Source organism: Monopterus albus, unplaced genomic scaffold (genome assembly GCF_001952655.1).
Source record: "Monopterus albus unplaced genomic scaffold, M_albus_1.0 scaffold450.1, whole genome shotgun sequence".
In the NCBI taxonomy this organism is placed as follows: domain Eukaryota; kingdom Metazoa; phylum Chordata; class Actinopteri; order Synbranchiformes; family Synbranchidae; genus Monopterus; species Monopterus albus.
Window position 1 is genome coordinate 188,031 of NW_018128330.1, and position 14,494 is coordinate 202,524.

The 14,494-nt window shown below is 41.8% G+C and overlaps 1 protein-coding gene across 1 annotated transcript; it reads right to left on the minus strand.

The window, feature by feature from the left end:
• Nucleotides 1–2,196: 2,196 nt before the first annotated feature.
• On the minus strand, nucleotides 2,197–10,576 carry ppp1r1c (protein phosphatase 1, regulatory (inhibitor) subunit 1C). The gene is made up of 6 exons (XM_020587269.1): nucleotides 10,377–10,576; nucleotides 9,156–9,213; nucleotides 7,848–7,885; nucleotides 7,128–7,182; nucleotides 3,870–4,070; nucleotides 2,197–2,490 (listed from the first exon to the last, which is right to left on the minus strand). Exons 1-6 carry the CDS (start codon nucleotides 10,455–10,457, stop codon nucleotides 2,435–2,437), a joined length of 489 nt encoding a protein of 162 aa, XP_020442925.1. The 5' UTR covers nucleotides 10,458–10,576; the 3' UTR covers nucleotides 2,197–2,434.
• Nucleotides 10,577–14,494: the final 3,918 nt, after the last annotated feature.

The following is a 14,494-nucleotide window of genomic DNA, read 5'->3' on the forward strand; positions in this document are numbered from 1 at the left end:
AGCAGGAATAACAGGGGTAAGTATTAATTTAGGTGACTATGATACTCTAGAGTTAAACAGTATGAGGGAGTCATAGTTCTCTTGGTGTCTCTATAAACTGCACAGAGGTCAGGCGATCACAGAAATCACTGTCCTGTCATGTAGGTGCCGCACTTCAGATGGGCGTCGGAGTCTGTGGGTTTGTCCAGAACATCAACAGGCGGATTGTCTTCCTTTGTGCTGAGACTCCTCTTCTGGATCAGTCATGCTGAGGGCTGATTTCATCCTCATCCTCCTCAGGTACAGAATTTTCCCTCTTACCTACACAAACACACACAGTGTGGCTCAACTTTTACAATACTGAATTTAAAAACTTAAAAACTGAACTTAAAAAAAACAAACAAACAGTAATTGTGACATGCAAAGGTTTGGGCACCCCACTGTGTCAGCACTTGGTGCCCAGGATGCTCATGTGTCTTGATCTATACACAGTCAAAAGTCTGGGCCCATTCAGTTCAGTCTGTGTCCAAACCTTTGACTGGCAGTGTAGTTCATGGTGGATCTCGAGGTCTGTTTTGGATCAAGTTTTGGAAACAGTATATTTACAAATCCAGTCATGAAAACCACATAGTACAGGCAGGACTTTTACAAAAAACAAAGGAAGCAGCTGCAGGCTGAACACACAAAGTCCCTGGAATAAATCCTCCTGCTTCTAACTGCACGTTGGACACGGCATTAACAGGAAATACCTGCTAAAGCCTTAGAGAAGAGCAGGAGACAGACAGAAGAAACCCTTCTCTGTACAGAAAGACAGAACGTAACACCTTTAAAAAGTACTGATGCACAACATGGTTATAGGTCCTAAAGTGCTGTTTTGGTACGTCCCATTTGTTTCTTTCATTCGGACCTTTTTTGCTGCAGAACATCCCGTCTGTGGACATTTTGCCTCTCGGGGCCACACGGTCAAAACGCTGGGACACATCTTGCAGAAACCACACACTTACTGGCCAAAATGCTGAGACATTTCAGGTGCTAATGCAGTGACAGAGGCTGCTGATCTCCAAACACCGGAGTCACACAGATGTGAGGAAGGCGAACGTGCACTGCCATGTGTTGCTGCATACATGGTGCACACAGAAACACAACCCAAACATTTTGTACTCTTCACATATGGTTTACACGTGAAATTTGATGTGACGTGCATAGATGTGACTTTTACTATTCACTCAACCTTTAAATGTTTGAGAGACCACTGTCAGTAAAAAATATGCTGCCTAAACACGTGAACACCACCCTGAACATGAAGCAAATTCCAAAATAGTACCAAATGTTAATGTTTGAGCATAAAAACAAGGGGCTTGAAACTGACCTTTTCATTGAAATATTTTAGTTTATCAGTGTAGCTTGTATTGTTTATATATTAGTAGGTCAGTCATTCACAACATGGTCAGAGCTTAATGGTGCACACATGGGATGACTTCGACAGCTGTCATTCCAGAAGCAGAATCTAGATTTATAGCTGAAGCCTGATAATAAAAAGATGCCCAGATTGGTCTGATGCTCTGAGTTTCTCCCCCCTCCATGCTTCTATATGCCACCATTACACATTACTAACTGTGTGTCTCCTCTCTCCCGTAGTGTGTCCTCTCTCTCTCTCCCTGTACCTTTCTACAGGTTGCCCTGGCCCTGGAGCTCTACGTCTCTGACAAGCAGTCACCAGCCACATCGACCTGATCAGTGTTTGATTGTTGTGTCTTGTTGCTTTTCTTCTTTTGTCTCTCCTCTATCCACTCACCCCAACCGGTCGAGGCAGAAGGCCGCCCACCAAGAGCCGGGGTCTGTCGGAGGTTTCTTCCGTTAAAGGGAGTTTTTCCTCCCCACTGTCGCCAAGTGCTTGCTCAAGGAGGATTTGTTGGGTTTTCCCTATGTAATAACATTGATAACAGTAATGTCTAGACCTTACTTTGTAAAGTGTCCTGAGATGACTTTTGTTGTGATTTGGCGCTATACAAATAAAATTTGATTTGATTTGATTTGATTGGTCCTGAACAAAATGTCCATCCTGTCCTTAGTTGTCAGCTTGTTGTCATCTGAGCCGAGGACCACCCAGCTCGCCTGTGCCTCAAATCTAGATCCAGACAAACTGTCACTAAAGAATAAGAAATACTCAGACATTCAGGGAATGTTTCATTATAATGCATTTTATTCACAGCCATTTCTACGCAGGCAAAACATCACCTACAGGGTTTTCAATCTGGACTGATTTGGTACATTTAACTAAAATCTTTTGCGTCGGAATGTGTGCATGAAAAAGAGCGAGAGCTGCTGCACAAACCAGAACATACAGCGTTTATGTGTAGCATGAGTGAAGCAAAGTGCTAATGGCGTCAGATGAACAGCAGCGAGGAAGACAAGGGAAGAGTTGGTTATAGGGAGATGAAAGGAGAAAAGGTGGCTATCGGGAGACGGAGTCAGGACTGGGCGCATCCTTTTTGTGGTCACATGACAAATCTGAGGAAAAAGAGGGGGTGCATAACAGAAAATTGAAAGACAGAGAGACAGAGGAGTTAGTGCTGTTAGTAGACTTTTCCCCAGAGATTTACAGAACATTTTTATTTTGGAAATAAAAACAGAGTGAGTTATTAGTAACAGACTGAGTGGACAGTATGAACAAACTGTAGATGTCAAATTTTAATGGCTACGTTTTAGTTGAATGCACAACAACACTTTAATCATGCCCAACCTTAAAGGTCTGTTTGTCAGGATTTTTTTTTTCAGCTAGAGGACAGAAAAACATGACAACAAGCTGAGAGATTAACTGAGAGATTATGGCTTATGAATTAACAAAACACCATTCTATTTAGCCTACACCCACAACAGATGTTTCACATTAGGTGGATGAATTTAAGTCCACTACTCACTCTCCTGTTTGTTTAATGTCAAATGTTTGTGTTTCCTGTTTTGCACTGGGCAGGTTGTATACAGTGAGTTCATCAGGGCTCATTTACTGAAAACAGCTGATAAACAGCCTAAATTATCACTGTAGTGTGTGTGTGTGTGTGTGTGTGTGTGTGTAAGGCCGGCAGTATACTCTGTGCTCACGGCCAAACAGTATACTGCGTGGTGACTGGAGGGACAACACTGAAATGTTTGTGTTCAGCCATTCACTGACAAACACTAGCAGTGTTATTACTGATTGTTTGCTGTGCAGTTTGTTCTTCCTCCCGTTTAGCTCCAATTTTGTTTCTGTTTTTTGAGGAATCTTGTCCCAAAGGTTCTCCTACCTGGGGTGGACGGTGTTAAACAAATTACCTTCAAGTCACAATAAGGCCTATTTCACACTATACACAGGCTACACAAATGCAGCTGTGAACACAAGGGTGGCAGATATTGTTAGCGCACAGAAAAGGTGCAGCTGTCACTGTCCTGTGTCTTGGCTGATGCAATACACTGCTCATCCAACAGGGGGCAAAGGTCACCGGCCCTAGTCAGGTCAGGTGATTTGTTTGGTACAAATGAAAATGGCTACAGCAGAGGAGTGCATCACTTTGCTGCTGCTAAATCACTGAAGGCAAAAGAAAAAAGGGGCTGAAGATGGTATATTGTCTATTCCCAACTGCCTGCTGCCATTTTGCAGTTTGACACAGGAAACAGCTTCTCTAAACAAAGACAGTGACAGCAAAGTATTTGCATTATGAATGAAATAAACTTTGGATGACACATTTTGATACAAAAGTATGTGTCCAACCCTCCTTGTGTAGCTTCAAAGAGTATGAAAGATCTTCCGTCATAACACTACTGTAACCTCTACAAAGTTTTGAGAATTACCTCTCGCCCAGTGTCTGGAGAATACTGCCGGCCAAAGTTTTGCTGTCTGAAAAAGCATTTACCCCCTGAACTGCTTTCTGCCACTCCTCTCTCCTGACTGGCTAACTGCAGACTCGCCTCATTCCCATTGGCTTCCTCTGGCCCATTGTGATTGGCCCACAGAGAAGCGGCAGCATAGAGCTGTGCTGTGATTGGACTCAGCTGGCCATCGTCCTCGCTAAGTCCCGCCCCTAGTAGGTGTTGCTCCACCCCCAGCTGAAGCTCTGAGGAGAGAAGAGCTTGGACTACAGACATGTGGCTACGGGGTGGGTTTCCATCCAGCAGTTTTTGTTTATTGATTTATTTATTCATTTTTTTGTGCCTGAGTAGAGACTGGAGAAATTAATCACACAAAAGTTTCTACATTTGATTGACGTGGAAAAGTTGCTGTATCACTAAAAGCAAAATGCAACAAAGAAATTAATCATGACGTACACTAACATTCTACCAATGAGTGCATGAATCACACAGAAATCATTTTTTCACTGGTTAAAATATGGACACAGTTCTGAAAATACACCTTGTTTTTTGCACCTGGCTGGAAAATCAGCAGCGCCATTTTTTATCCCAGTGAACAGTTCATACAGTTTACCAAACAGTGCTGGAAGAAAATGTGTTTCTTTGCCTTTTCTTTTGCTGATGCACTTGAAATGTATTTAAAACTTGAACTACATTTGGATGGAAACCCCCTTACAGAGTGGGTAAATCCCAAAATAACAAAGCTAACATTAATGCAAAAATTATAATTATAACAAAAATTTAAAAATTTAGAAAAGAAAACAAAAAATCCAAGTGAAGATTAGCAAAACAGTTCAGTCGGCCTGATGTCGAAGAAGTTTGTCTCATTTGTAGATGTTTAGCTGGATCAAGTGTCAGATATCCCCAGTTATCCTTTAATGACCCCCCCAAACAGTAAAATGGACCCAAAGAAAAAAGGCCCACAGTTCTAGTGTAAGTTTTTAAGGTGGAATTTTCCTACTATAAGCCTATAAACTCCAACTAATTCCTCCTGATCGTGTTATGTTCAGTTTGATTTGTAGATGTTTGTCAAAACTCTGCATCATTAACCAGTAGAAATAGAAATATTGACAGAAGTACTACCAAATTCTGGTTCAATAAAAAATTAAATGTGTCCAAACAAACAAAAACAAAAATGTATAGATTATAAAATGTTCTAAAACCACATCAAATTAATGAATATAACTTTCTGATCGTACAGAATCTAAATGTGTGCTTGGTGCTTCGCCCGTGGGCTATTAGCTGCACACACTCAGATGAGATCAATATAAGAAAAGCTTTTACTGTCTCCATTTCTCGGAACCAGCTCAGCGCTGCACTCACTGGTTCAGGGCTCTGTGTGCACTGACATGCACTGTTTTTTCCCCCTTTGTGGTCTTTTCTTGCATCCTCATTAAAACAGCTGCCAGTGTTTCATATGTTTTTTAGCTCAAATTAGAAAATGAGAAGCGCTCTGTGTAGTCGGCCTCTCTAAGCTGTTGTGCTGAGCAGAAAGCTGCTTCTCTCGGCCCACTGACAGATGTATAAATTATTCAGCACCAGCTATGATAACGAAATAACAACAACGTCTTTTAGTGATAAAAGCCATTAGACAGGTGCTCTTTGCTTGTGCCGTTGATGAAAGCAGTGTTGACAGCTTGTTCCAAATTAAGAAGTTATTGGCTGCTAAGGTTTCATAACATGGGGCTGTGTATGAAGACTGCTTCTGTTGCATCTTTGTGGCTGTTCCAGTTGTTGGGTTGTGCAGCTTAAAGCACCAGTCAGAAACTATTTTTTGTGTTTTTTTTTGACTTGGACAAACTGTGCTACTTTAGTAACTGTGAATAAATGTGTTTGTCAGTGTCTCACTACTTTAAAACGCCCACAGGGCCGAGCCCAGATCCCCCACAGCCCCAGGTTCACCCCATATAATTACATAATTAGTGAATTAGGCAGAAATGTGCACCATTGTATGTCCTGTGTCATGCAGAGAGAGCGTAACACTCAAACTAACTGAACTACTTGGTTTTGGTCTTTGGTTCTTCAAAAGGAAAAATACACAATATCACCGGCTTTATACAACTAAACTAAAAGTTAAATGTACTATTATTTGACCAGATTTTTGGGAAATTATGTGGCCATTGACTGTAACAGATATGCATTTTGAATATACGTTGTGTACAACAGTAACAAAATATCCAAATACTTGATTTCAGTTGATTTGTAGTGCCACGACACTACATTTCAGGTTTTTTTTTAGACACGACACAGACACTGCTCTGTTCCAGAGTTTGAGACACAACCCACCATCCTGCCAGCTGGGCCTGCAGCTCTTAGACTGAAAAACACAACTAAATGCAAAAGAACATCCAGCAAGGAAACCAAGACTAAAGCAAAAGTGCAGGTGCAACCAGGCCAGATAACACAAAGAGAGACAAACGGCATGAAACAAAACAAACCGAAGAATTCTTAAGTCAAACATATAGAAACCACGAAACTGAGGAGCGGAGGGAAGGAATGTGCATATACACAGCTGCAACAACATGAGCGGTGACAGACCTCACAGTACATATCAGCAGAACATCCTTCTGAAATATTATAAATACAGCAGCATACTTTCACATACATCCGGAATGCATTTATAGAAACTGATGCATCTGTGCAGAGGGCATTAGTTTGTTCAGAAAACTTTGCTCACAGCCTTATTTTCATGTGAGAACATTTATTTGATATGTAGCTGATTAAATCAGGTTTTCTAACAACGTGCTGATTGTTGGCCTGGTCACGCCTTAAATCGACTTTGACGGCTCCTAATTTCTGAAGGACAAAAGTCGTGTCTGTTGCTAATAATCCTGAATTAAGAGGTCTTTAGCGTGAAAGACGTGCAGTGAATACCAAAAGACACAGTGGATGCTTTCTTTTCTCTTCCCAAGCCTTTTCACTGGCGGTAACAGGCACAAATGAAGCTTAGCAAAGTAAAAACCCAGATTTTCCTTCAGCAGTGCCATATGTTTTTAGTTTTGGTGTTTGAAACATGTTTATGATGTAATTCACTGCCAACATTCTTCTCTCTGCTTTTCCCTTTTCCCCATTTTTCCAGTTTTAGAGTAATTTTATTGGTGATAGCTAAAAACAAACGTGTTTGTTGTAGCAATAAATTGCACTAAGTAAATCTACGGCATTGTCCTTTCCTGTAATGGATTTCTTCCACTTTCCTTGCACAGAGCATCATTTATAAATATTAAGACATTATGTACATATTGAAAATCACAGGTGAGTGTTACCTTTCATGGTGGGCGGGGCGTAGGTGCTCTGCTTCCTCTGAGCGGAATCTGAAGCCTGCAGAACACAGAAACATTCTCTAACTTATTGTGACTTTATTCAGTCGCACAACTGGAACAGTGAGGCCCAAGCTGTAGTAACACTAAACTGGCATCACTGAAACAAGAAGACGCTGATTAAAACATATTCTAAACCAAGCAACGTACTTATACACATTATGTAAAAGCAATGGAAGTTCTGCCGCTAATGATTAAAAATGAAATGTCCACCAAAGACACACCGTTCTGTCCTTCGTAATCACATTATAGTGAAACAACATTGACTCCACTAGCCAGCTGTCTTTTGTCTGGCAGATCGTCTGTGCAGTGGCTGTTTGCTGGGAACATCTAATGTCAGTTTGTGAAATACTAAGAAATACTGAGGCACTGCAGTGAAGAATATTTTGATCTGATTTTAACTGTCTGATCACTTTATGGCAGCAAGTACTTAAAAGATCTGAGCAATGAATCAGTTGTCAAAAGTCAAATATCCTCAGGAGTGAATATAAATCACAGGTTATGGCACAGCATTCGGTGAGTTTGTCTTTAAATTAAATGAGTGTAGGGCTAGAGGTTTCTACAGAGGTTCTTCAGTATATATTGAAGGTTTACCCCTGACGCTGTCTAGTGTTGTACCGGCTGTACTGCCTGCATGTATATGTGTTTACAACCTTTTGTACAAACCTGAGACTCCCCACTGGTGTTGTGTTGATCTCCAGCATCTGCAGGGGAGATGAGACAGCTGCAGTCAGCTCTTTATCTTTAAAACTGATTTGTTGCTTCCTTGTTTTTTTAAGTTGGTCTATTTCTGACACATCGTTCTTTCTAAATCTGCACAACAGATGTTTTAATCCCCAGATGTGAGAGCTTGGGGATCCGGATCTGTTGTCCATAGGTCACATTGTGCTATTACTCCTCTGTGGTCTGAACCCGCTCTGTGATCAGGTCAGAAACAGTTTGCAGAAAATCTCCGGATCAGAAAAGTACAAGTGCACTTTGTAAATAGTAAATGACTGACGACCTGTCCAGGGTGGACCCTACCTCTCGCCCAGTGTCAGCTGGGATTGCATCATTTTTTCAGGCCTTTATACCTTTATTTGTCAGTGGATCATAGAGAGGGAGACCTGTGACATATGCCAGCAACTGGACTCCAGCGTCATGCTAGCGCTGTGCAAGTATACGTAGTGTGTCACCATAACCGCTTGGCTATCGTGCACCTCAGTCATTTCAAAACGTCAACTGTGAACTGGAAGGAGGTTTTTAGCTCTGAGGGGACTAAAACAAAGTGAGAGCATGCATCTTTAAGAACGACCAAGCACGAGTCCCAGAGGTTTCAACAGGGGCCAGTAAAAGGCATACAGTAGTAAATGACCTTTGAAGCAGGATACTTTCAGACAAATCAGCATTTTTGAAGCCAAAACACCAACAGTTATTTCAGCAAAGTACTGAAGCTAATTCAGCAGCTCAAGACATAACATCTGACTTAATGTCATGATGATCCTTTGTTTCAAGGCGAAGACTCCACAGTCACTTCTTGTTTTTGCAGCTGCCACCTGACCTCCATCACACACTGACTCTAAGTGGCACAGTGCCTAAAAATTTAGAATGAAAAATAAATATTGCCATGCACATTAACCTTCGTAGGCCAAGGAACAACCGATTACACTTTCTATGACCGTTATCATTAAATTATTACAGACAGATAATGCATAGATTTGGTGCCAAAAGAGCTCCATACAACTATACTGGAACCAGAGCTGAGCTCACAAAATGGTATCAGGCCGATTATTCCATCAGTTTGTTCCTGTGTAGAATGATTTATGGGAGCTGAGAGCAGACACACACACACTTGAGGCATCCATCAGTCCAGTCTGCAGACTAAGATCACTTACCAAAGGCTGCAGCACTAATCTAATAAAGGTTCCATTATAACTGCAACTTTCTCTCTGTCTCCCTTCCTCCCTCCCACTCTTTATCTCTCTGCAGTTCTACCTGTGCAGGGTTGTCTGTAGATCTGCAGAGTCGCAGGAGTCGGTCTTCGGCGACGAATCTGAGGAAAACACACACATCCACACATGTATACATTGTTGACCCTTGAAATATTTTTGGGAAAAGACCAGAACATTTCCCTCATCTCTTTGATCCAACACTTGATCCCTTTTACTGTCCCAGTAGTTTGGCTTTAAAGGCACAAATCACAAATCTCAGCTCTCCATCCAAATAAAAGTTATAAAAAAAAAACCAACAGGCACTAATCATCCAATATTCTATCAATATAAAAACACACATTCCTCTGTATTTGTTATCAAAACAGCTCATAAAGACATCCTAATCACTAAACACTGAGCTGGTTTAACTCCCTGGTACAATGTCAAAGCGGGTTTAAACCACCATGTTTCTTCTTTTTACTGTTGCTGCCGTTCAGGTGCATTTAAAGGACAAATACACCACAGATTACACATTAGACACGCCTCTGTTACCACTGGCCTTTCTAGTCAAATCCCATGTTTCCCACAATGTCAGTCAATACCTCTTCAGTAGACAGAGAGCAAGAACATTTTGCAATCAGCTGAGAATCACCTGTGAGCAGTTGCAAGCTGCAATAACTGTGACTTACATTGTCACGCTAGCATAGTTACATTTGCGTCATCAGCTACTTGCAAGGTAAACAAAGAAAAGGGCATGAAGTGAAACGTTTGTGATTACTGGAAATGAAGAAACATTTACTGGCAGCAAGCTCTTGAGTAAATTTGCTTATGACTAATTTGAAATGCTAATATTTGATTATAACCTCAGTAAATATTTAAAAAGTGGAGAGGAAATCTTTATTGCTGAGGTGCGTTTTAGTGTTAAATGGTTTTATAGTGTGTTTTAGAAGGTGTGTTTCCTTTAATCCTCCACATTATCTACTCATAAACACATGGTTGTTACTCCATAAATCTCCTTGACAGCTGACATAAAGACAAACCATCCTGCTAAACACACAAAACCCTTTGAAGTGTCACATGCACAGTCAGCTCAAGTACAACGACCCATTAAATACACCGCCAGCAGTTTTCATAAGCACTGACATATGTACACATGCTGCTTAACACCCTCACACAGAAAATTCCCAACAAGAGTCACAAGACACTGATAGAAGCCCCATTCAATCCCTCTCACATGCATGAACTCACACTGTCCCCCACTCTATGACACACAAAGTGCACTCACATGTTCGGCGGCCTGTGGGTCCAGCTGTCCCTGCAGTGGAGGGACAGCAAACTGGATCTTCTTTGGACTGCTGGGCTCCATTATTACTCACTGAACGATAGAGAGAGTGCATACAGTATGCATGTGTGTGTGCTTGTGCGTCAAGAGGGGAGGGAGTGGAGAGGGAGGGGCGGTTTTCTCTCAGCTAGCAGGGTCCATTATCACTAATTGACAGACTTAGAGAGAGAGAGAAAGAGAGAGAGAGAGAGAGAATAGCGGCCCAGTCATTGCAGTGTTTTACAAAACGTGCACTCTGATGTAGCATCAAGTAGTATCATCATACCAGCTTCTCCACCCTGTGTTGTCAAAGTACGGTCTGTAAATCAGCCCCGCCTGCCGCCTAGCCAAGGTTAGAAGAAAGGTTTTTCCAGCCAGTAGTCATGTCCAACAGCCATGGAGGAGCTCTGGGCAGCTAAAAGTTTGACCCAGCAGCTGCCAGAGTGAAGAGGTGGCGTCTTCTGCACAGAGAGAGTGGGACAAAGAAAGAGCAATGTTGTCATTTTTTCAGCGTGTATTATTAAAGAATCTTGAATTATATGAATTAAGTTGTTTTCTATCTGACTTTTAATACTGAATACCAAATTTGTCCTTTTGCATTTTTCTGCCCCCATCTCAGAAACCTGCATCCTTTGCCAACAATGACATTAGTGTGTGTGTGTGTGTTTGCATGTGTGTTGGCAGTTGTAGTGGAAACACGTTGTCTCACTGGGGACATCTGGAGAGACTTACTGGCTACTGTAGGTGGAACAAGCCACACACAGATCATACAAAGACTCTCTTGTTGTTCTTGTTTTTTCACATCGTTGGAATCAGTCCGTTGTAATGGTGATTCACAAAAGTCGGCTCTGTTGTCTGTTGCTAATGCACAACCTGTATTTTCCACTCATGTCACTCTGGCCCCAGATGTTAAAACTGCATTATGCAGTATATATATTTATTAATGATTCTCAACTGAGTCCATGTCATGTGACACACTCGACACTGCTGATCTCACTGAGAAAGAAAAGATGCTAATGTACTTGATAGCTTGATGTAATATAGCAATCTAAAGCTAAAGAAAATGAAGTTTTCAGTTAGCCATGCTAGTGGCATCGCTCAACAGCAGTTGGACTCTCTGTCACTTCACCACTTTACACTTTAATGTCTTAACTTCTGTTGTATACAGTTTTGGTCCACACAGGATGAAACTATCGACTCTGGTGTGATTCCCTGACTTTTTTTTCTAGCACTATCATGATTGACATGTATGATTGTGGCAAGTATTGGGCCAACTGTCATGACAAATATCTGCAACACAGACATTGTCATGGGTCAGCAGATCCAGAATATTATTTAGATCCAGTTCATACTTTGGTGTGTGGTAGAGCTTAAGGGGATGTTAGCTTGCATCTTTTTGTCTAAGCATTGTGAACAAACAGTGGTAAAAAGATAATCTCATCTATTTATTCACCATCTTAAAACAGGGTTTACAAAGTGTTTAAAAACAGTAAAACAATGAGGACATGTCAAACAGTAAGAACAGCTCACACCATTGGGCAAAATACAACTGAATTGAAAGGAAAATAACACATTTAGATTTTGAAAAGATATGCAGACGATCACAGTAAGGGTGTTCTGTAAAAATATGTTTTAAAAGATGAGACAGACTCAACTGCCCTGACTACTTCAGGGAGGCTGCTCCATAGTCCAGGAGCTCTGACTGCAGTTCAGCTTAGCTTCATCTATTTAAATGAGAAACACAGTGTAGGATTACACAGTAAAATCATATGACCTATTTCCATTGTGGCCTGACAACAAGTCTGTAACATCCAACAAACAACACAACATCATCCTAAGAATCAATCATTAAAAAGCATCAAATACCATATAAGAATATAATATAATAAAATTCTTCACACTGAATTAACATTCCATGACTTTCTTTTTGAACACACTCAGGGGACCTGTTGTTTTACTGCACATATGGAGCTCACTGAAATGTAGTTGAGTGACTATGGTTGTTCAAAAAGTGAGTCTGGAATCTTTTGTTTGTCCATTAAAAAGCTTCCTCAGACTCTGAAGCTCATTTGGATGGGCAGGGAGCGTCAAAGCTGTCTGCTCTCGATCAGCCTCGCGACACTATTGGATGTTTTACATGTTTATTGGCTGTATACAGCACTACAAGGCTGTTTGTTACTATCTGTGTAACCGTCTCCTACTGAAATAGCGGCAATATGTGTAAGGACTGTGTATACGGTAACAGTGCCAGCACAGATGTGGAGAGAGTGCATGTGGGTGCGTCCGGAGCGCACCCTGTATGGGTGTCAGGCATGGCGACACAGAAGGTGGGTGTGGGGGTGTTGTAAACATCTGACCCTGAGCTGAGAGGGGAGGAAAGTGTTGAGGAGGTTGTAGTTGGTACTGAAGTAACATCTGCTGCTGTTGTTGATACTGATGATGCTGTGATGTTGTCTGTGATTGTTGTTGCCATGGTAACCCTGTCTGCTGCCACTGAGATGGTTGCGGAGACAGCCAACTGTTGATTCCCACCACTTTATTCCTTTCCTCTGCGTTCTCATCCATGCCCTCAGACAGGCGTGGGCGGATGGTAAAGATGACGTCATCATCGTGTTTCTCAGACAACACCTGCAGGTGGAGGGTGGAGACGATCCTAGGGGGGCTCAGGCGGGAAAGAGGGATTTCCCATCCCGTCTCGCCCTTCACCCTCATCTGTGCCACATTCAGGCTTCGCAGCATCACCACATACAGGTGAGTGCCTCTCTGTTTCAGAAATCTCAGGTGTTGCTGCTACAGCATGCTCAGAGGAGCTGCTGCTGGAATCTGACTCTGCTTCTGACTCACGGTCCACCTCAGGACCAGAGTCTTCGTCTGAAGTGCTGGAATTGCCATCATGCCAGCGCATGTTGTGTGCCTTATGGTTGTAGCAGGCAGCACAGCGAGTCAGGTCATGGAACTCGGGGCCTGATTTGGACTAAACACAGGGAGATAAGGACAGACAGTCAGGCTGCCAGTTAGTTATTCAGACATGTAAACAGTCATCCAGTAAAGTATTTACGTTATGTAGGGCTGATTATCACATACTTTGTAGTGTTTTATTCAGCGTGTTATTGATAATTCGTCATATTTCAAATATTGCAGGTATTTATTCTGATTTGATTTAACTCAGTTGCTGCTCTGTGCCCACAAGGAGACAGAGACTTGGTTTCAACAGAACACAAAAGCTCTGGATTTACAGGGTTAAGCCAGTGGTCAGTGTAGAGTTCTGCACAAATGTGCTTGGGAATGCACAGATAACAAGTTAGTCTGATCACTACATGATGCTACGTCCCTTGTTTCCACACAGTCAATTTGTTTAGTTGGTTTTGGACTATTTAAAGCAAACATTGTGTTATTTTATGGTATTTTCTGTGCAATTAGTTTGCTGTCGTCAGTAGCTCATCTAAACTGTTTACTGAGGTGAAGGCGTTTCCCTGTGACATTATGGTCCCGCTTCAGGCACAAGTCATAATGGCCACTGCTTTTTTAGCAAGATCATGAACAGATTATCTTCATGCGTGACCCTGCAGGTAACAAAAAAGAGAGCAAAGTGTTTGAAGGGCACACCATGACGGCTTTTCAATATTTTAGTATACCACAGCTGTGATGGTCTGGATTTTTTCACTTCTCTGTTCATGTTCTTACAAATATTTCACTCTCCCATAGCTTCATTGATCCCACATGAAGTTACATGTCTGGCCACTGGCTATGTGAAGAGCTTCAGGCAACGCTTACTGCTGTTTGAGCAAACCAGCAAACCTCTCCCTCCCTCTCAGAGTAAGAATCCCCACTGTGACCAAAAAAACAGTGCTGCTTTCAGCAGTGTACTGTATTTAGTACCAAATCTCTCATTCTCTCTCTTTGTGCTTGCTCAGAGTTTACTATCTGAGCTGTGCTGGAAGAACAGTAACGCAAACAAGAAATGTTTTTACTACAAGGTCTGTGACATTGGAAACTACCCAGGCTGTTAAATAAAGTCAGAAGAGTTACCTTATGCTGTTTTTGACTATCTGCATTCTGGTCTGTATTGGAGCCTCTACAGT